This window comes from Tasmannia lanceolata, unplaced genomic scaffold, assembly GCF_043159265.1.
Source record: "Tasmannia lanceolata isolate RefF3 unplaced genomic scaffold, GAP_Taslan_0.1 ptg000037l, whole genome shotgun sequence".
NCBI lineage: Eukaryota > Viridiplantae > Streptophyta > Magnoliopsida > Canellales > Winteraceae > Tasmannia > Tasmannia lanceolata.
Window position 1 is genome coordinate 3,291,007 of NW_027518714.1, and position 23,386 is coordinate 3,314,392.

At 37.6% G+C, this 23,386-nt stretch overlaps 1 protein-coding gene across 1 annotated transcript; it reads left to right on the forward strand.

Moving 5' to 3' along the window:
* The first annotated feature begins 5,563 nt into the window (after positions 1-5,563).
* On the forward strand, positions 5,564-8,223 carry LOC143861141 (low affinity inorganic phosphate transporter 4-like). The gene is made up of 2 exons (XM_077372064.1): positions 5,564-6,131; positions 6,733-8,223. Exons 1-2 carry the CDS (start codon positions 5,805-5,807, stop codon positions 7,957-7,959), a joined length of 1,554 nt encoding a protein of 517 aa, XP_077228179.1. The 5' UTR covers positions 5,564-5,804; the 3' UTR covers positions 7,960-8,223.
* The last annotated feature ends 15,163 nt before the right edge of the window (positions 8,224-23,386 follow it).

A 23,386-nucleotide genomic window follows, 5' to 3' on the forward strand; every position in this document is an offset into this window, starting at 1 on the left:
GTCCCAGAGTAGGTGAGCTCCAGCCTCTCACAGGCCGCCACCTGTCCCAGAGTAGGTGAACTCCAGCCTCTCACAGGCCGCCACCTGTCCTGGACACCTCACCAGGTTTTCCCCTATAAATAGAGGTTCAAAGCTCAAACCAAAGGGTAATGCGAAAAATCTCTCTCCACCCAAAACTCTTAAGACTAGCTCTGCACTCCTGCTCATACTGACTTGAGTGTCGAAGGGCCTGTCCGGAGTAAAACCCAGGTTGGTCTTCTGACCTCGCTTGCCTTTGTGCAGGACTCAGCCCTCATAGCAGTACTCAGCCACTTCGCTCCCCTTCACTCCGGTCCCTCAGGACTCAGCTCCTCTGGTCATCCAGCTCAGCTCTTACGTCATTGTCGTACCTGTTACCGATTTTCGGTCTAACACATTCTTTCCATATTTCTTATATTTCTTGGATAGAATGACAGGGATCTTTGTTTTTTATGAAGACTTCAAAAATACCCTTCTTAATCTATTCCAATCTGAGCCGATTAAAAATACCCTTTCTTAATCTATTCCTATCAGTGATTTTCTACGAGGTTTTATCTGTCATTATCATGGATTCTAATCGTTACACAGAATTTGTTAATGTTGTGTTTTCATGAAAGTCTTTGAGAGAATTTTATTTGTACCAACCCTTTTTACCCCCTACATGTTTGTAGAAATGGTGCAGAGAGATGTTTCGATGCTCTTCTCCATATGTTCTGTGAAGCAATGCCATGTTGTGCTTAAAGTTTCATTAGAAATACTCTATATATGCTTGATTTGTGTTATAATTGTGATTTATTTGTGGGTTTTTCCCATTTCTGAAATATTGTTTTACGTGTTTGATTAGTGGTACAGATGGGATTTGTTTGTGGGTTGTTGCCATTTTTTAGTGTGGATTTGGGTGTGGGTATTGAACTAACCCATTTTTCAACTCAAGTTTCTTCTGGCATTGTTTCCAGTACAAACACACCATTATCTCATAATTTAGGCATTGACTGGCGGTCCATTTCTCAAACTCAGCAAACTTTGTCATTACTTCAGTTTGGTAAGCAATCAAGAAGTCATGTTTCAATATTTGTTATGTGCTCGCTTTTTAACCCTTTTTAACATGGAATGATTGTAAAGTTGTCAAAAAACCTAAACACAAAGCAATCCATGCTTAAATTTTGGCAAACTGACTATGCATTCAAAATTCTTTATGAACCCAAGAATTTCAGCAAATGGTCAATCGAAAACTATGATTTCCTTGAACTTTAATCAATCATTGAGCGAAATTCTCCCACCTCAACTCTCTCACCTTCCCCATTTTTTTAATCCATATTACAGTTTGCTTAGCCATCTTCTAAAACCTATTTTTTTTATCGTGATGGATGTGTAAATATCAGGTGTGGGTAATTAAAGATTCTTCTTAATTATCATTTATAGTACTTATGTGCTTCATGCCCATTGTCCAATATATTGCCAAGTGACTAGATAAAAGGTAATTGGACATTGAGCAGCATATTTTTGTTTCTGAGTACTTCATTCGCTACAGGTTCTTTGAAGCAATGTCATGTTGTGGATTACGTTTTTATGGAAGAAATTGGACATTGGGTCTCATATTTCCCTAAAAATGCAATTTCCAAGGTTTTCTTGAATTTGTACAAATTTTCAAAGTTGTGGTGAATTCATCAATAGGAGCACAATAAGAATGGGAAATAGCGCTGGCGGTTGATTAATCTTTTCCTCTCTTTTTTGGCTTATTTTCACTAACAACACTAGCTTTTTTTTCCCAGGGCACTTTGTTAAAAAACAAAGGCAGCATCATTTGTAAAGCCGTATTATACAGGGATAAACTTCATCAACTGCATGTAAAAGTAAGAAAGCAACGACTATATGCCTTTTTAATCTTTTTTTTTTTTTGCCTTATTTATAATTGGCTACCAACTCAAGCCTCTTTCTGATTAGCTTAGAGTTATTTTTTTGCAAAGAGTTACTTTTTACTAGGGTTTGGCCGTAAAAATGATCTTCGAGAAATCTCACTCAATCGCGTGCGCCCATGGGATTTTTTGGGTTCTTTTAAAAAATGTATAGAAGACTTGGGCGCCTCAGACCCGGGGCTGCTTCAAGTTGATTTTTTGTAAGTGCTTGAAAATGTGGGTCTGGGTTGGTTTTGTGTGAAGATCTTTTGAACTCCGGTGCTTTGATTTGAAAACATCTTGGAGGAGACGAGTTCACATTCTAAGCCGTGGTTTCTAGTGTGGGTGAAGTCCTGTTAAAGATTATCCAAGTTTCAAACCTAAAAAGGTCCCTCCACCTAGAAGGCAAATCGTCACTCATCACTGATGTTGTCACACCTGGCTATTGCCAAGTAAAGCACGGGATAGAGAATCAAGGGCATTGAACAAAAAAAAATTGGGTGTCTACACATGGGAAGAAAAGGCGGTGATATTTTCACTCCCACGCATGCGCCCGCCTTTATAAGGTCAAATCACGTTATAAGGGGGCGCATGCGTACCGCAGGGTCAAAAATATCATCTCCCAAAAGAAATCCTAAAATTGTTTATACAGTAGATTTTTTTTACACCTCATGCATAGCCTGTGTGGGACCCATCATTTTTACAACAAATGTTACGAACTTACGATAAGGGGAAGTGATATATTTGCCTCTGTTCTTCCATGGGCTACACCCTTCTAGTGCATTTAGCTAACTCTTTTACACTGCAAGGAGTGGCCCAGGGAAGAAAAAAGGTAAGGCCCACCATTATCCCACCACGCATCATCATACTACAACCCATAGCATGGGTGGGCCCACTGTTTTACACCTCATGTTTTGATATGGTAGGACCCTCCATCTCTACCAAAATCCATGCATATAGTGGGGTCCACCCATTTTACATACATGAATGAGCCCACTTATAATCTATGCTATAGTGGGTCTCTCCATTTACACCATGTTTTGATAGGGTGGGTCCCAAAATCAGTCAAAGGGTGGGAAGAGCAAAAGGTGGATAATTTAACATCTTTCATATTAAATCAAGGTTTTTACTTTAGGTAATTTTGGTCTTTTCCCATATAAGGATATTTTGGTCATTTTATGAGTTAAAAAATCCATCACAAGTAATCTGGTCACAAAACAAAGGGAGCTGATATTTACGCCCCTTTTAATTTTGTGGACACCCGATATCAAACCTTTTCACCGGGTAAAGAAAGTAGCCAGTTTCACAAAGCCAGTCTTTTTGAAAATGACCAAAATACCCATAAAAGCATCTAAATCGCTTACTCTCCTTTCCATCTCTCCCACGCTTCTCGCCCAAATCCAGAGTCCAAGCTGGGCTGTAAATGGCTGCCTGATTACATGCCATGGTCCCATGGTCCCCGCTGGAATGGGAAAAGAGATAAGTTTTGTTTCCTTCTTTTTTACTCGGATTATGAGTGCATTCCCTGTTTCAGCTACTATATAAAAAAAAAAAATAGGCCTTTTTTCTTTCTATTTTCCTCGGAAAACCTAAAATCACACAATCGGCTTGGTAAGTGAAGAAAACGTAGGGTGAGTTTGACAATGTTTCAAGTTAAACATTTGGGATCTAATTTCTTCCAATCTATTTATATTTTGCCTCTCAGACAAAATTATATGAAATATATAGCGCCATTATTATGGTGTGGAATTTTGATGTTAAGTTGGATTTTCATCAGTAGATGTTGATTTGCAATGGAATTTATGGGAAGTCAATAAATAATTGCAAATCTTCAAATACGATCTTGATTTGCCTATGCTATTGTAAGCCAATCGTTCATATAGAGAGCTTCTTGATACCAGGATGCATTTTCAGCAAATTTTTGGAACTTACCTCTCGACATTATGAATTGGGTAGATTATTGTATTGTATTTACAGTGTTGTTTAGAGAATGCTTTATACACTGTTGTTTGTGTCAAGGGCTCAGATTAGATGCTTATTTACTTTTGTGTTGTATGGCAGAGCTTGTGGGAGCTATTACAGGATTTGTGTTTCTAAAGTACTTGGGAATAAAACCTGGGAGAGAGAGAGAGAGAGAGAGAGAGAGAGAGAGAGAGAGATTCTAAGCTGGATTTGGGAGATGGAAGCTCAATTTTGGCGAGATGGGGCTGGTTTGGGTGAGACGCTGCTGGTTTAGGGCGAGAGACAGACGTGTGGGAGAGAGAGGAAGAGGGTTTATGGGTTTGGAGAGAGAGATGGGATTTGAATACTGTCATGGGTATTTTGGTCATTTCAAAAAGTGCTTTTGTGGTATAAATGGCTACCTTCTTTAGCCCGTTTTGTGGGGTGAAAATGGGTGTCCGCAGAATTAAAAGGGGCGTAAATATCAGCTCCCCAAAACAAATTGTGGCAGTACTTCATGGGGAATGAAATCTGGTCACTTTGAAATATCTTGAAAGCTTTGTATTTTTTTGAAAGCACCAATAAGTTCCAGCCACGTCTACTACTATCTTTCTTTATGACAATCAACTCTAACATAGTATAGCATTGTATTCATCATTCGATTGCAACATCAAGATTTGGACTAAAGTTGAAGTCAGACAGAAATAAATGGCATGTCTACACATTTTTTACCCCCAGCTTTAATTTTTCACCCCTCTTTTGTTTGCCTTTTGCTAAGAAATTTTATGGTGGCTGGCCGTGAATGCATGTGCAGATCGCAAAAACAGTGGGGCCCATATTTTTTACATGATCCAAACCGTTCATTTGTTGGTCCCCAAAAACTTCTCCATAGGATGTTCCTAATTAACCCTTTGACTTGTGGTGTTTTAAAATGGATGGCACAATATTTTTCCTCCACGGATTTTAGGGTTAGGATCATCCTAGGGAGAAAATTTTCTAGGCTCACCCTATCTACGTCAGGGCCCAACAAATGAACAGTTTGGATCAACCATAAATATGGGCCCCACTGTTTTTGGGATTCCACGCCAGCCAGTCAGCCACCCATATACTTTCTCTTTCTCAATATAAGTCATTTTCAAGAAACGTTGTGTTCAGTAACCATTATCAAATGGACTTCCGCCTTCAGATGAGTAGAATGGAAAAATATAAGAATGGCTAACATCTCGTTCGGCTCACACAGTCCACTCCATTTCCTGGCATTTTCAACCCCATTTGTTATTCTTTCCCCAAGCAAACTTCATTTTATGAAAAGAAATAGGGCAGTGATAAATCGAACCCCTAATATCTTAAATCGACCCCATCTCTCTCTCTCCTCTCTCTAAGCACTGCCCTATATGGTTCGATTTAAGATATATGGGGTCGATTTATCACTGCCCAAGAAATAAATAGTCATTTTTACGAAAAGACCGACATAAGGGTTGAAAATGTTGGCAGAGGGTAAAAAAATCAATACCAGATCGAGGTATAGAAAGATGACAAGGACCCCCATATAATAACACAAATAATAATGAAAGGAACCTCCATAATATAACACAAATAATGTTAGGCATATCCCAAAGAGGCAGGAAAGCGACAAAAGACCAGACTTCAGAGACAAGTTACCACTAATAGAAGCTGTCACCTTATCAACTGCCAAACCAAACAAAACTAAAACCTCGAGGGAGATGAAAACATTGAAAAAAAAAAAAGAAAAAAAAAACAACCAAATCTTCATTCCCTTCAATATTCTCCACCCCTAACCGAATATCCTCTTTTAACATTTAACATATACCCTATTTTTCTCTTCCTCCAAATCACTCCCTAGTGATAAACGCCTCCTCTTTAGCCTCACTTTCCTCTAAAACCAACTATAAAAACTCCCCAAACAGTCCCCAAACCAAGCAAGCAAATATGTCGTCCTCTCCCAATCTCGCCGTGCTCACTGCGCTCGACACAGCTCGCACCCAATTGTACCATGTCACGGCCATCGTCATCGCTGGCATGGGCTTTTTCACCGATGCCTACGATCTCTTCTGTATCTCCACCGTCTCAAAACTCCTTGGCCGTCTCTACTACTATGATGACCGGACCGGAAAGCCCGGCAAACTCCCACCCTCAGTCAACAACGTAGTCATTGGTGTGGCCCTCATCGGAACCCTGATGGGCCAACTCGTCTTTGGATGGCTCGGCGATAAGCTCGGACGCAAGAGGGTCTACGGCATCACACTCATCCTCATGGTAATGTGAAAACAACCAATTACTCCAAAAGCTTAAGCTGTTGTAGATGGTGTTATGTAATTATTTATACTTGAACACTCCCCCCTCACTTTGTAGCCCTTCTTTTGGGTTGGCTGTACATGTAAGTTTTTAATATCATGGAGTTTGTCAGGACCGGGTAGAACTCACCTTTAAAAGCTAATCATTAAGGGGAGGTGCCCAAGTCCTTATAAGCCCATACACATCCATTCACTCTTCTCCGATGTGGCTTCTATTTGCTTTCGCGTGGAAGCAACATGAACAATCTCGTCCCTCCACACAGGAGCAACATTGGAACTACAAGATCTTTGCCAAGGGATTTTTTTTCATCCGCAAGGGTACACGTACTGGGGTTACCGAACTCAGCCTTAAAAGCTAGCCGTTAAGGAGAGGGTGCCAGAGTCCTTATAAGGACATTCACACCCATTCACTTTTCGACATGTGATCTCTTTGCTTTCGTGGGAAACCCCAACAAAGTTTTTGGGTTTTGAACCATTGACCTGCCCTGAGGCAACATCTCTAATACCATGTGAAACAACCAGGTTCTCCAAAAGCTTAACATGTTTATTTATACTTTTGACAGGTAATCTGCGCCATTGGCTCTGGGCTCTCCTTTGGCCACTCCCCTGCAGCAGTCATGACTACACTCTGCTTCTTCCGATTCTGGCTCGGCTTCGGCATCGGTGGTGACTACCCCCTCTCCGCCACGATCATGTCCGAGTACGCCAACAAGAAGACACGTGGCGCTTTCATCGCCGCCGTGTTTGCCATGCAAGGCGTCGGAATCATCACCGCGGGGCTAGTGACATTAACCCTCGCCGCGATATTTAAAAAGTACTACCCGGCTCCTTCGTTTCACGATAGCCCCATCTTCTCTACCCAACCGCAGGCCGATTATTTGTGGCGTATGGTTTTAATGCTCGGCGCATTACCAGCACTTCTAACATTCTACTGGCGAATGAAGATGCCGGAAACCGCCCGTTACACGGCGATCATCGAAGGGAATGCGAAAAAAGCTGCGAGTGATATGGGGAGAGTGTTGGATATAGAGATCGATCCCGAACAAGAGAAGATCGCACACTTCAGATCGAATAATGAGTACTCTATATTGTCTAGGGAGTTCATCCAACGACATGGACGTCACCTTCTTGGTACAATGAGCACATGGTTCTTGTTAGATATTGCTTTCTACAGCCAAAATCTGGCCCAAAAGGACATTTTCCCTGCGGTCCATCTCATAAGCCCCGCTGACCAAGTCAACGCTGTGGAAGAGGTTTTCGAAACGGCAAAGGCCAGTTTCCTAATAGCACTGTGTGGTACATTCCCGGGGTACTGGTTTACTGTGGCCTTAATCGAAAAGATCGGACGGTTCAAAATTCAGCTCATCGGATTCTTGATGATGTCCATCTTTATGTTGATCTTGGGGATCAAATATGATTACTTGAAGAACCATAACCATGGTCTGTTCTTGCTGTTTTATGGCCTGACCTTCTTCTTTGCCAACTTTGGGCCCAACTCCACAACCTTTGTCCTTCCGGCCGAGCTGTTCCCGACGAGGGTGAGGTCCTCGTGTCATGCTCTGAGTGCGGCATCAGGCAAAGCTGGGGCCATGATTGGGACTTTTGTGGTGCAAGGATATACGTTGGATGGGAAAGGAGTCAAGAAAGCTATGTTGATATTGGCGTTTACGAATCTGGTTGGTTTTTTTTGTACGTTTTTGGTGACGGAGACGAAAGGGAGGTCTTTGGAGGAGATTTCAGGGGAAGATGGGAGATTAGAGGAAGAGAAGAAAGATGAAGAAAGATATTGACATTAGTTTTGTGGGGGGTTTCTTCAGTACTTGTGCATGTTTGAATAAAGTAATAAAAAAAATCAAAAGAAGAAAGATGAGGGTCGGAACTTATGTTTTACTTATGTTTAAGCCGAAATATTATAATGTTGTACGTGTGGGAAGATGAAATAAGCTCGAATATTATGATGTTGTATTGGTGTGAACATATAATATGGTTGCAGATGTATCGGAAGTTTTTTGTATAATTAAATGCTATTGATATTCGCAGTACAATGTTTTGATGATTCCACTACCTCTTACTATTTAAACAGCTGTCAATGGTTATCACAGTTTCCCAAAAAAAAAAAAAAAAAAAAAAACGAGTTCTCACAAGACAATTAAGAATTAGAAATATCAGGGGGTTAGATCATCTGATCAAAGGGCATGACAAATCAGGGGGCCTAGATCATCTGATCAAAGGGTTTAGGATCAATGGCTATGGATCTTTGAATGCCTATATTTAATTATGCTTTCTTATTTTACCTTGATCGAGTAGTATCACTCTATACTATAATATCTCTGAGAGATGAACCATCTAAGATGAGGTCTACTATATGAATGGTTCATATCAATCACTATTGGCTCCATATCTTGGGTAGGCACTATAAACCAATAGGAATACAATGCATTTAGGAAACATTAGATCTGAAAAGTGTGAGAAGCTTCATTTGGAACTCTTCATCCAAAAGGGACTTGGGCTTATAGATTACATCCTCTTTAACCATTGGATGAAGGAACTTGCGAGTGCACCATGACCCATTCAAAAGCATAATGCTGAAAAGAAAGTCATTTTAAATTTTGCCCGGTTTCGGACCCCCGGAAATCAAAATTTCGAAATTTCGGCCGAAATCCGGCAAAACAAAGAAAACAGTATTTTATTTGGTATATAGTTTTGGTTAAAATTTCGGCAAAATATTTTTTTTTTTTAAAAAAAAACAGGTTTTTTGGGTGAAATTTCGGCCGAAATAAAATATCGTTTCAGGTAAGTGTGATTTCGGTGTCGGTCGGTCGAAATTTAAAACCATGTTTATCACTAGGTCCTAACTCTAACCAATGACTTACTTTCATAAAAACATGAATTAAATTTAATCCCAAGTACAACTTAAAAACATGATCTCAAGATCTGCCCAAGTTTTGGTCCTATAAAATGCTATCCTGGTGTAGACACCCCATTTTGACCGTACCGTAAACTTCTCGTGTTTGTGCAAAACCCTATCAAATCAGCTAGGTAGGGTCCCAAATTTCACCTTAAGCTAGATTAGGGTCTCATCTAGGTACCCGCAAAATTTCGTCGAAATCCGAGCGCGTTTGCTTAGTGAACGAGCCAGGAGAAGACCGTAGTGTAAGCGTGAAAGAGGGGGGTTGAGTTAATCGAGATAGGGGCTGTCCATGGGTAATTTGTTGCAGGAAGGTGTCCCGGGGCAATTAAAAAGGGACGAATTTGTTCTCCTAATTTTCATTTAAAATTTTTTTCAGTGGACCACCCTTTCATACCAAAAGCAAAGCTAAATTTACTAATGGGGGTTGTCCCATAGCATAATGGGGGTAAAAATTTTGAGATTTTCTATAAAAGGGATTAGACTCTCATTTGCAAGGGATTGAGGCTTTCTTCACAAACCCTAGCAGAGCTCATAGAAGAGAAACCCATTTTCCCTTTTCTTTTTCTTTGAAACCCTTATTACATTCTCCGATCTTCTTCTCCGATCGAGCACCGTCCAAAACTCCGGCGAGATCATAAGCTCCGGCTGGTGTAATCCTTTTGTCCGGCCACCTTTTTCATCGAGAGATCTGCAGATCTAATCTCGTTTTCACTCATTATCATAAGTTTCTTCTTAGATCTAGCTAAAAACCTTTGTCTTCGCCTTAAACTCCAAAAGTCCAACCGGATCTATTTTTTTTTTTTCCTTTCCTCCATTTTTTCTGGTGAGATTTATTATCTCCGATCATCTTCTCAGGCAAGATCCGGCTAGATTCCGATCAATTTCAGCCAAAACTCTCTTTTATTCCCTTGATCTGCATCCAGTATAGATTTTCATTCTCCATTAAATTTCGTCCCTTTCTAGCCTGGAAATTTGTAGATCTGAAATTTTCCCTTGCTTAAATCTTAGATCTGCAAATTTTTACACTTAGATCTATGATCGGTGATCTTTTTCTCGAAAAATCTTAGATCTGTTGATTGTGAGGATTTTATATGAAGGAAAGGAAGGAGCATCTGCAAATCTAGCCTTGTAAGCCTTTGATCCATTGATTGTGTAGCCTGAAGAAAATCTGAAGGAAATAGGTATTTATTTTTTTAATTGAATTACTTTTCTTTGATCTACATGATCTCTAGTTCCTTGATTTTATAATTGTTGAATTGATTGTTCATGTTATCATTTATTATTGCTTTATTAACCTTATAGGTAGTATAGTTTATAGCAATTTAAGATTCCAGTAGGTTTTGATCTTGAAGTGTATGTTTTGTATCCAATTATTTATTTATTTATTTTTATCTGGCGGTATTTATAAATTTTTTTTTTAGAGATTTGGCTTCTTGTTTGAGCATTGATATGTATGGTGCTCGAATTGATTTTTACAAGGAATTTAGAATTAGTATTGTTTTGAGTTGATCTTGTACATAATTTTGAGCTAAGTGAGCTTGTTCATGATTCTGAGCTAAAAAGGAACTTGTTCATGATTCTAAGCTATAGAGGAATTCATTGATTTGTTATCATTCCAGATTTTCATGATACACTGTTAAGGTAGACTTTTCTTATAATGGTGTAGATGTAATTCTCGCTACAAGTTTCTGGACTGTTTTAAATCGTGTTTTTAGGCTAGTAAATGACAGAATTAGGAAACATGATAAACTGTGAAGTTTTAGGTCTTTTCAATATCTTTCCAACAAGTACTCTTGGTCAAAATTTGGAGCTGTGGTTAAACAGTTATGGTTGTTTTGGTAGACTGTGTGTTAGTTCTAGGCATGTTAATAACAGAATCAGGTTTTGACAGAAGCATGATCAGTTTGTATGCTCTGTTTTGAGGTTTTCTTTAGAACTATTTGGAAATGTTAATGATGTTTCATGATTTGTTTTTTATAGTGAATGACAAAATGATTTTTAGTGGCATAGAGTCAAGTTTCATATAATAGGCATGCTCATTTTGTTGTTTTTTATCTTGATTAGATCAACAGACATGATAATTTTAAATAGAGAGTGGGCTGGGTGTAATTTGCTCTATATTTTTGGTACCGTTCTTCTCATAATATTTAAGGAGCTATGATAATTTCATGTTATGATTAGAATGAAGTAATGTAAATGTATTAGTTAGAGTAAGTTGGTATTTGAATTGATTAAGGATAATGAGAAGAGCATGAAAAGAGCATTTATGTGTTTCAAGAATTTGATATGGATGTATTTTTAGATAGCAACATAACTATTGATGTTATAAATTGGTAATAATGAAACTGTTGGAGTTAAAAGCTTTGTGTTATGTTAAGCTTATTCTCAAGTTACTAGTTGTTATTCAAGGTTAATATTTATATTTAAATATATTATATAGGGTGTGATATCCAGTTGGAGGTGAGTCGCTTAAATTGGATTAGAAATCTCATCAGTTGCAAGAGGATGTTTATTATGATAACTCAGAATGCAAATATGCCTGGATTGTTATAACCTGTTATAAAGACGGGTGTGTGTGTGTTAATTTGATGATAGTTTAACATGAGTATTTGAAGATTCATATAGATCATTATCTAAGGTAGATGTTGTCTGTATGGACGTTTGGTTATGTACTTATGATAATTGAATACCTTGGACAAAATGACGATAAAATGAATTAAATGATGCATGATTAATAAATTGAAATTATGATGTAATCAATCTTTTCGTGATAAAGGTTATTGTGTGTCACCTATGATATACTTAACTGATTTAGTGTTCTGTAGGAAATTGGCATTAGTATTTCTATGTTTAATGAGGTTCATAAAATGTCTCACATTTTATTGCATTACTCAAAATATATGTTAAGATAAAAGGGGCTTTGGTATATAAATAGATTGTCATAGACGTGGGCACGCCCATTACTTAGCTTTTCATAGTGGCATTTGTGTCACAAGCCTTATGATTTAACGAGTTTAGATATATGGGTTCAAGTCATAATAGTACAGACCCAAGGTTTAACCTTTATCAGATTTTACACATTCAAATTTCATATTCTGATCCTCATATAGTTCAGTTCCTTGTACATTTGAACTGCCATATACTTACAAATTGATTTCATTTTAAAACATTATATAGTGTTTTATGCCTATAAATTAATATTTATTTTATTTTACTGCCTTTTAATTATTCAAGTGACTGATGGTGATTTCCTTTTTTATGTATGTTTTAACAATGGTAGCATATGTAATCATGTCTTAGAGATCTTATAAGGTTTCGTTCCCAACTATGTCTTGATGATTTTATAAACATATAGCATAGCTCCACACATGGTTCATTTCTTAGGGCTCATTGCTTTGAATTTGATGATGTCATCGTATGAAATTTTTCATCTTTTATTTATTAGAATCAAGCATTCGGTTTGCTGTCCATGAAGTGTAGTTATTCAATATTAATTTTGAGGTCAATATCTTTAAATCATTATTTTACTTTTGCTACACAATATAGAAACTTTTTGATCTTGCTTTGTCACTATTGGATTTTGTACAAGTTGAATAATACTATGTTCGTTCTGTGGAGGAAGGTTTAGACTGAATTTTCAATTTGATACACATTTACTACACTTTTGATTGAGAACAAAAAGTTATAAATTGTTGTTGGACTGATTGTATGTTAAGTGATAAAGTATACTTCATGTTTAAAAGATATGATAATAACTCATAGCAGACTTTTCTCTTTATTGAGCCCAGTTTTCCCCTACTTCAGCCTTTTCGTTTGAGCATAGTTTTACCCCATTGTCACCTCTGTTTCAGCACAGATTTTGCCCACAAATCTGTCCATGTTTCACCTCTGTTTCAGCACAGATTCTGCCCCACGAATCTGTCCAGGTTTCATCCACAGAATCTGCCCATGTTTGAGCACAATTTCAACACAGAATCTGTTTATATTGGAGGCACAATTTCAGCACAGAATCTGTCCATATTCGAGCACATTTTTCAATACAGAATCTGTCCTTGTTTGAACCCAGTTTTAGCCCCAAAATCTGTCCATATTTCACCTATGAATCTGTCACAGATTCTGCCCCAAAATCTGTCCATATTTCACCTATGAATCTGTCACAGATTCTGCCCCAAAATCTGTCCCAATTCTTGCCCGGTTCAGCCCACAAAATCTGTCCCAATTCTTGCCCGGTTTAGCCCATGAATTTTTTTTTTTTGAAAGCCAAGGCTGTTTCCCTCCTCTGGCACTGAGATTCTGTCTGGAACTTGGGGGCCTTACCCTTATAAAAAAGTTTTTATGGTATTTTAAAAAGAGGGTTCTATACTTATACTTGTCAATGAACACTCTCTTGCTCCATCATTTCCATGACCTCATTAGCTCGCAAAAAGAACCCACCTCTCACAAAGCTATGCAACAATGCGTCCAAAAGCTCCTGGTCAAACTTAATTGAGCTGGAATGGAAAGCACTTTCATTTCTCCTCACAGCTCAATTACCTTCAAATATTTTCCCTCAAGAGCAGCATACCCAGTGACCAGCGAATGAAATGTCTGTGCATTAGGCTGGTGCCCCAAAGCCTTCATTTTCTTTAGAGCCTTCTCAGCATCTTGCATCAATCTCTTCTTAGAAGTGGATCACATTGTTCCAATCATGAACACCGCAATACACGTCCTCTCTTTCTTTGATTTCGTCCAATAGCTTACCCATCAAGCCCGCCTCACCACTTGCCGCATACCCTTTCACTATCATCTCGAATTCATGGTAACCAAATTTTGATCAGCAGTATACAAACCTTGTGTAGTTTCGACTTATGACTATTGCAGCCCTTAGAATTTAATATTTCCAAAGTGAACTTTAAATGGAAAATATTGAATCAAAATGTCATTTGATGATCATTAAAGCATTCACTTGGGAAATTATCTACCCATCATTTTTTTTAGTTGACTGAATTCTAGAGGCAAGTTATTGTATATGGGATTTCATGATATACTATTCTCTATAAGATATAGCATAGAGTTTGTATTTTCTATTGAGTTAAAGTTAATTATATCATTTAATAGGAAAATGAAATTTTGTTTATCTGTAATAAATTTTATCATGCAGTGCTAATTGTGATATGCTTGTAATGACTTATTTTGTTGTGATCAGTTGAGTTTGACTTTCGATAAAGCTTGATTGTCTTGTGGTCATATATAAGAATTTTCTTTAAGTAGTATTGAATATAAGGAAATTGCATTTTTTTTAGGGAATCAGATTTTATATTAGCACTCAAATCATGATCTCATAGTTGCTTGATAACATGAAATCTATGGAAGCCTATAGGGTGGTAACTGTGATATTACACTGATAAAAGTATCATATATATTCAAATCTCTTTAATTGTAATGTTAATAATAATGTAATTGAATCTTAAAGTGTCAATATTGTTAAAATTCGAGTTATTTTCCCATCTTGAGAGGACTTACTTAGTCCAAGTAGCGCTCCTCTCTATTGTATAGTTAGACTTACTTAGTTTTTTTTTTTAAAAAGCCCTTGAGCCTCAGGTTTCCGTCCTCCTTGTAAGGGCAATGAAGGCGTTAGCCCAAGCCCATCTTTAGGGGACTCGTTTAGTCCAAGTAGTTTTTCCTTCTTTCTTTTAGTAGGCTAGCTTAGCCTTTTAAGTGCGTTTGGGCGTTGGGCATTAGTAGCCCAAACCCATCTATAGGGGACTTGCTTAGTCCCAATAGGGTTTTCCCTATTTATTTAGAAACTTTTTTCTAATCTTTTAGATGATAGCTTCTCCTTTTCATTGTTTAAGTGACGAAAGAGTCATTTAGAGCGTATCCTTGAGAAGTTTACCTTAGCAAAAGAGTACTCATAGGAGGCATGACTTGCCTCATTTGTGGAGTCCTTATTTAGAGACAAGCCTTGTCTCATTTAGGGAGTTCCTCTTTTAGGAGGTTTACTCAACCTCATGTTAGTGTCTTTCTCATTTCTAGAGCGAGTCTTTGACTCATTCGCCTTCCTGTATAGAGCAATAGAGAATTTTGGACTCGTTGGCTTCTCATTTAGAATTGGTTATCCTGCATGTTAGGAATTCGCCCGTAGCCTTTTAGTTTGTCTTTAGATAGAAGTTTATCATTTAAGTTGCTTTTACCTGCTAGGGTTCTTAGATCATTTTCATTGTTCTTGAGATGTTTGTTTACTTGTTTGTGGATTGTTACAAATTATTTTGAGTTACTAGTTTGTTGGTTTGGGGTTTCCCCTTTACCCTAAGGGTTTTACCCTAGGGTGTTACTTTGTGTGTTCCTTTTGGTCTTTGACCAAGAGGGTGAAAACATTTAAAATTTTAAAATCCATAAAACCATTGAAATCTTAGAATCTCAAGAACATTGAAATCATTTAAAATCACAAAAAAATTAGAAAATTGAAACCTAAAAACAATTGAATATTTTAAAATTCAAAAAAAAAAAAAAAACATTTAAATATCATTTCATGTGTTTCTATAATCTGTTGGAAATTTAATACTTTTCTTTCATACTAAGTTTTGAATTAGGGTTCGAAGACGGTAATAAATGGACTGTTCAGGTGAGACTATCTTGAAAGCTTATCATACTCATTCTTTATTTAAATAAATTGTTTAATTGAAGAAGGAAATCAGATGACTACTCTATTCGATATTATCGACATGAGTACTGTCTGATTTCAAGGCGGTTTGTAAGAATATTATTATATGTGTATTGAAATCAGATGATTACTTTGGCATCATCTGGTTTCGCTGAGTCCCCGTATTGGGGTTTGTGGTTGGCATTGAAGTGTTTGATATTGTTTTACTTTATTAGGCTATCCAGCGGCTGGTCTGGACTAATTAATGTTGTTTATCATTTTATGATTGCTATTCTTACAGATTGTGCGCTTTTTAGTTATAAATCATACTTTGCTAATACTTGATTTGTTTTTTTTTTATAATAATTAAATGGAAACTTGAGATTACCTGGTAGCCTTTTTCTTCTCTTTAGTTGTCGTTGCTCTTATTTGTCTTAGACTAGCACAGTCTCATTAGAGCTTGGCCTTTTGAGGTCCTTTCTTTTTCCTTGCCTTTGGCATTTGATTACTTGATTTAGGGGTTTCCCCTGTTTGCCCTAGGGTTTGGCCCTAAGGTTTTGCTTTGTATTTTCCCTTAGGTCTTTGACCAAAAGGGTAAAAACTCTTTAAAAACTTTAAAAACATTGTAAAAAGTTTTAAAATCCAAAAACTTTGAATATTTTAAAACTCAAAAACATTAGAAATTTAAAACATCAAAAACATTTGAAAAACATTAAAAAGCCATTAAATCATTTGGAGTGTTTGCTTTTAGTGATAGCAGTTAGGAGAGTTCGATTCGAACTACGTTGGCTTGATCCTCTCTCACGAGGTACGTAGTGCAGCTTGGGATCCATATCCCAAGTCCAGCCAAACCTTTAAAAATAAATTTGTCAAACCTTCAAAAAAAATACAAAGCTTCTTCAAAACCTTTTTAAAAGATCTTCCTCTAGAGTTGGGAGTCTGTCCTAGCTGTTTAGTGTGTTCTAGAGTTAGGAGTCTGTCTTGATTTGTATTGATATGGTGTGTCCTGTCGTGTGAGTGTCCCTAGAGTTAGAAGGCCTCGAGTCGATCGGTTAGACATTTAGTCGAACCGATGGCTAGACTAGGCATATAGTCAACCTTTGTTTTCCTTAGGAAACACAGCCTAGTTACACATAGGTTGTAGGAACCACCTGCATTAGCCTAGGGCTAATCTGCATTTAGTTAGGGCATATAGGGTGTCCTAAAATTCACAATTCACTGGAACTTAAATAATCGTATAAGAAACTTTAATAACTGGTCCGGTCTTTTAGATCGAGTCTAAGATAGAGGGCTAGGTGTCTTAGGCATCATAGCTTAGAATAGGTCATTCGAACTACGTTGACTCCGATTCTTCCTGAGGCCGGGATACGTAGAGCAGCTGGGATGGACGGCCATCTTGGTCCGAGTCAAGTCGCATTAGAGTTAGGACTTGTCTTGTCCTGTCATATATAGGTTTGACTTGTGTTTTATGTTTTGATGTGTTTTCTTACTTTCTTGTACTGATACTATACCTTTAGCTGTAGCTTGCATGTGTATGTCTACCAGAACTTAGACACCCATTAGACATGTCACCCATAACTTAGCTTTGCTTAGGTGACACATTTTTTTATTTATTTTGTATGCTTATTTCTTTATCCTCAGGAAATGCATGCTTAGGTAGACGATTCCTGAGGATTGTTCCCATTTCACATGATTTTCGCCCGAAACTCTTTGAGGTTAATAATAAATGGCATAAGAGACCAAGTGCTTGCACTTGGACGAATTGGGGGTGCTCTCAGACCTTCTCCATTCGTAATCAGGCACGGACCCATATATATTTTTGGTTATCCATGGTATACAGAGCATATTTTTGTTTAAAGGATCCATGGCCATATACCGTGGATGGCGACTCTGAGTTTGTTTAGGTACGTTTCGAATCCGGATTTGTTCCCAAATCGAAAGGTATCTCTTTTATATCGCCACTCGTGCTATGCTATGAGGGTGGCATTCGTTTCGAGAGTTCCCTGGTAGAGCTCTCCTTCACACGTGGATGATCCAGATGGTGTTAGGGACCCGTTCCCTCGCCGCCTATCTCGGATCGGGGTCCACACCTGGCTATGTGGAAGACTGAATATGTTTTACTCTCTAATAAACGTTTTTTTTTAATGTTTTTTCTCAAAATGCACCATCTTCGATTCATCTTGTGTAAACCCAAAATTTTGCCAAAACTTTTTAATTTAATTTTTATCGAAAAAAACTTGGCTCAAGAGGACCAGAATAGTTTGGAGGAACTTCCTCCAACCCCTCTCATAGCAAGGGGTGTGGAAATATCAATTCCTTCAGAAAATAAAAAATAATCATTGAATTGATATTTCCACACCCCTTGCTATTACATGGGTTGGAGGAAGTTCCTCCGAACCGTTCTGGAGCCAAGTTTTGTTATTTTTTAACTGCCACCCAAATAGTAGGCGGCTTCCCTTTATATGATCCTATGGATTACATGCTTAAGCAACATAAATAATATTCTTCTAAATAGTAAATTACCTCCAATCCCCATACCATAGCCGTAGTTTTAGAATTTTAGATGAGTTTGTGAGATTTTATACAATCCCTACTATATCTTTCCCACTTCTTTCTTGCACTGCATGTTGTTGCTCTTCCTCTCTCATATCTTCTGTCCCCATTTCACTGTATGGGTCGTTGAGACTTGGGAGCACTTCTATTATGTCAATACTAATCACTACTGTCGGAAATGGAATCATGGTTCTAGGTCAAAATGAATATTCGCAAGATTATGTTCAAACTTTCATATTCAATGTTTACTTCTAGAAGAATGTGTCACTATAAGTATTTGGCACATGTTAATTTCCTTGGTTGGGTAACACATGGGTTACTATATTTTTTTATGTGAGTTGGATTTAAGTAGAGTACATGATTAAACGGTTGGAACAATCTTTGTTTTTCCATTAACGTCTAAAGATGTAACAGGACATTGTTTCGCATGTTTCTATTTTTTCTCAGCATTTTCTCAAAATTTTGTCAAAACAGAAAAGAAAAGAATGTATGCATCCTGGATAGCCTTGGACACCAAAGCCACCATTCTAATAACTAGAAGTTTCTGAAAACATAAGATATTCAGTGCACATCCTTACTCTTTGAATCTGATTCTTGACTGTCCTGTTTAGCCAGTGAGAACTTCTTCACTTTCTGCATAGACAGAAAATTGAAAGAAAACAATCTCAACAAAGAAACAAACAGGAAATAAATAGCTGTAAGCACAACGGCAGTAAATTTGATTCCCCAATATGACAGAATTTACAACAAATCAGCAACGGGTAAAAAATAATCCGATCACACACAAAGAAATGAAATAGTATAATGAAACAAACCCCGAGATGCACACACCGAGTTTTACATGGTTCAGCCAAGATGTCTACATCCACGGTTGAGATCACGATTTTCCACTATGAGAAATCAAAATTATAGGATTACAACAAGATTGACCCGATCCCACAAACCGTAACCCTTTCCTTCGTCTTTTCAACAAAGAGAAAAAAAGACCCTTTTCTCAATTTCTCATCACATCAGAAAACCTGACACACACTCTTACTTAGTCGTGTGATTTTTCTCTAAAAGACCTAACCCTACCTCTACCTCTCCCTCTCTCTCTCTCTCTCACAGTCATATTAGAAAACACCTAACAAAGTTACCATGCATACTCGTCTTTTCTGGCAAAATCAGTAAAATTTGTCTTGTATGAGGTTCAAAATCGGCAGTCTCTACACTGTATAATCTATTAGCAAACAGAAAAATCAAAGTCCTTATTTACGCTATGCAAAACAGACATGCTAAAAATTTGGCACCAGAATTGAAGTGCCAATCCATATTTAATGGTATAAGCAGTTATGGGGAGATCCAGCAATTCAAAGCAGAAAGAGCTAAAAAGTACAGAATTGAAAAATATGGAGAAAAGAAAGGGTCATTTGAGTGGGAAACAAGAGTTACACCAGCAGAAAAGAAAGGGAAGGGCAATAGTGGCTGCTTTCAGTGTAGATGAAAGCTGGGAACTGGGAAGGCATTTATGATGTCATTTCCTTCCTTGAGAGTCAACAGATACCCCAAAAAAGCCTGCTAGTAAAGAACCACAGAAATAATATACAGGCCAACCTCCAATAGTTACTGCCCTTGTGCTGCAACCCACTGAGGTTCAAAGAGTTCCTGGTCCATTATGAGCGGGCAGAGAAGAGGAGACAGCCCCACAGGTGAACAGTAACTTCCATTGTCATGCAAACAATACTCAGAAAGGAGCCATATACACCATGCAGCATGTCTTAGATTGAACTACACATAAGATTAGTGGATCCAATGGAAGAGTCACCTGACTCTTATTCATCTATTTTCCTAAGATTGAACTGTCTTTGGCCTAAGAATGAACCTCAAATACGTTAATCCTCTAGCATCATGAGTGCCAAACACTAAGTTAGGCTTGGACCATGTGAACAACCAATTACTCCAAAAGCTTAAGCTGTTGGAGATGGCATTATTTAATCTGCTTTCACACTCCCCCTCACGTGTGGCCCCTCCTTTTGTTAGGGTTGGCCTACACGTGGCACATGTGGCCCCTCCTCTCTTAGGTTTGGCCATTGCATGTGGATTTTTACTATCAAGGAGGTTTGAACAGATGACCTTTGCTCTGATACCATGAGAAACAACCAATTGCTCCAAAAGCTTATGTTGTTGGAGATTGAAGAGGATGTTAACCACAGAATAAGAGCACGTTGGTTGAAGTGGAAGCATGCTTCAAGAGTTTTGTGTGACCGTAAAATACCTATCAAGATGAAGGGAAAGTTTTATAAGATAGTTGTGAGGCCAGCCATGCTGTACGGCTCATAATGTTGAGCTACGAAGAAGCAACATGTGCATAAGATGAGTGTAGCAGAGATGTGAATGCTTAGATGGATGTGCGGCCACACAAGGTAGATAGAATTAAAAATGAAGACATCTGTAAAAAGGTGTGTGTGTGCGTGTGTGTTTGGGGGGTTGGCGGGGGGCACATTGAGGAGAAGATGAGAGAGCACTGTGTTTGTTGCGCGGGGGGGGGGGGCACATTGAGGAGAAGATGAGAGAGCACCGCTTAAGATGGTTTTGGCATATCCAACGTAGGCCTTTGGATGCTCCAATGAGAAGAAGTGACTCGTGCCAAGTTAATGGAGTAAAAAGAGAAAGGGACGGACTGAAAACAACTTGGGCAGAAACAGTGAGGAAAGACTTGAGGGCTAGTAACATAACAGAGAAAATGACCATGGATAGGAGAGAATGGAAGAAAATGATCCATGCAGACGAACCCAACTAGTGTCAAGATTAGACTTAGTCAATTTGAGCCGGGTAGATTCTTTCACCTTCTTCATGAGAATTTTCTAAAGGATTCATTCGCCGACCCCAACTAGTTTGGGACAAAGGCTTAGTTGAGTTGAGTTGAGTTGTACTTTAACAGACCATTTGCATTTAGTGGAGAGTTCTTCGAGGAAAAGGTCACCCATCTCTTGCCATTTAACATTCAAGTATTATTTATCGGACTTTACAATGTCTTCACAATTTGCTCCAATCACTTTTTTTAATGGCAAATGATTGAATTAAAGAGGAAAAGCGGGGACCCCGTGACCGAGATGGTCAATACATAAAAGTAAAACTATATCATAATCAACTACAAGAAGGACCCATATAGCTTAAGGAGGAAGATAATAATACAGTTGCTTCAATCACTTATTAGTATTGCACATTCATTCTCACGATTGTTAAGTTCTATAACTTGAAAATTAAGAGTGCCAACATCTAAGGCATGTCTCAATATGCCACCAAAAAAATAATCAGAAAACTAGGTCAATTATTTCTTTTCTAGAATAGTTTTTCATTCTTTAAAGCTTGTTGTGCATGTATAAATCTAAAACTGCAAGTGCCATCCTCTAGGGTCTAGTATAGTGACTCCTTGTTTATCAAGATACTGATGAAAGTAAACTACTAGGAACCCAACAAAGGTAGAAAACTCGCTTAAAAATAGTACAATCACTCAAATAATCCAATCGACCATCGCAAAGAATGGCAGCGAGAGATAAAACGACAATAGTTTTATCAAAACCCGATCAACATAGGGTAAAACCCAAAACCCAAAAGGAAAAACTCATAACTATTCATAAACCTCCTAAAAAGTATATCAAAACTTCATATTTATAGTCTCAAAACACTTTAAAATGGATATCAAAACTTCATATTTATAGTCCCAAAACACCTTAAAACCCCAGTTTACTCCTAACCATTGGTATAACCCTTCGATCAATCTAAACAAAGCCTAACATTTATTTTAGAACAAAGCAAAATAAAAATAAAAAGGAAGTGTATTACAAGTTGTCCTAAAACACTGTTCACGTTTTCTCTAGATAGGGCCCACCAGAACCTACTGAAACATTACACAAAAATTAAATAAAATTCACTAAAAATCTGCTTAAACTAATATAATTATATTAGCCAATTTTCGTGATTAAAAAAGACTTGCAGGGCTGCTATGACTGTTACAATGATGTTCTGAATACTTCCTCGAGTTTGCATCTTCAATTGCCAACAACTCGTGGTAATCCAACTTATGCACGACATCTTGCGAAATATGCAGACCTTTGATTGTAGGCTTGTTCTTCAATGTTTTGCTCCTTCATTCATGAACCAATAATCTTTGAAAAAAGTTCAATCACTGATGTTGCAGATCTCTTAAGGTTGCATCGACCAAACATAACCAGGAAGTATCGATCTTCAAATTTTCCTTCAAGCGTCAGTTTGCCACCAAATAATATAAAATGAATTTCCTTGTCCACTTATTTGCAATCATTTGAAATGACTCTATTTTTTCTTGAAAAGAAATTCGAATTTTCCAAATCTGATTTACCGATTTCAAAGATTAGATCAAAATCTTCTATGCTCGAAAAAAATCAAAATTCATGAAAGGCATTAAAGTTCCTTTTTCGAATGACTTCATATTCTATTTAGGAACAATTTCTATTTCACTTTTCAAGATAACCATTTTCAAAAATAACACTTGAAATCTAGTTTAGCTTCATTCTTTTAGTCGCATCCATTCCATCTTCTGGATTTTGTTCCCCATCACTATCACTGATGGCACCACCGTCAATCTAACAGAACTCATCTTCATGTTTCCCAATGCTGTCTAGGACCAAATCTTCATATTTTTTGAGAAGACAATGTAGGGTTGAGAACCGACGTTGATTGAATACATCCTTATTATTGAATGTATTCACTATTGGCTCTCTTTGTTTGGACCGACTTCGTCCTTGCTTTCTTTCTCATAAAATCTTCACCAATAAAAAAATGTATTCACAATTGACGGGACTTAACTTTCTTCACCGGTCTTTTGTAAATTAAGATAAAAGACTTCTTACAAGGCTTGGGTTTAAAATCTTCCTTCATAATACAATTCAAAAAAAAAAAAAAAAACACTCTTCCTTCATAAGCATACGTGTCATTTTTTCTCGATCATTTACAAAGGAATACATGTTTTCCTTTCCCTATCAGTTGCACCCTGATCATAATGCCACGGTCTCTCTAGCAATAAGTGACATCCATCAATTGGGAGTTTGGGACTACATCACAACACACATCATCTTTGTACTTGGGTAACTGGGTCTAATAGAAAAAGAAA

Excerpts from the sequence above, each read along its gene's own strand:
- LOC143861141 (XM_077372064.1), top strand. The coding sequence starts at position 5,805 with ATGTCGTCCTCTCCCAATCTCGCCGTGCTCACTGCGCTCGACACAGCT. Across the intron at positions 6,132-6,732 it reads GCATCACACTCATCCTCATG|GTAATCTGCGCCATTGGCTC; the intron begins GTAATGTGAAAA and ends TACTTTTGACAG.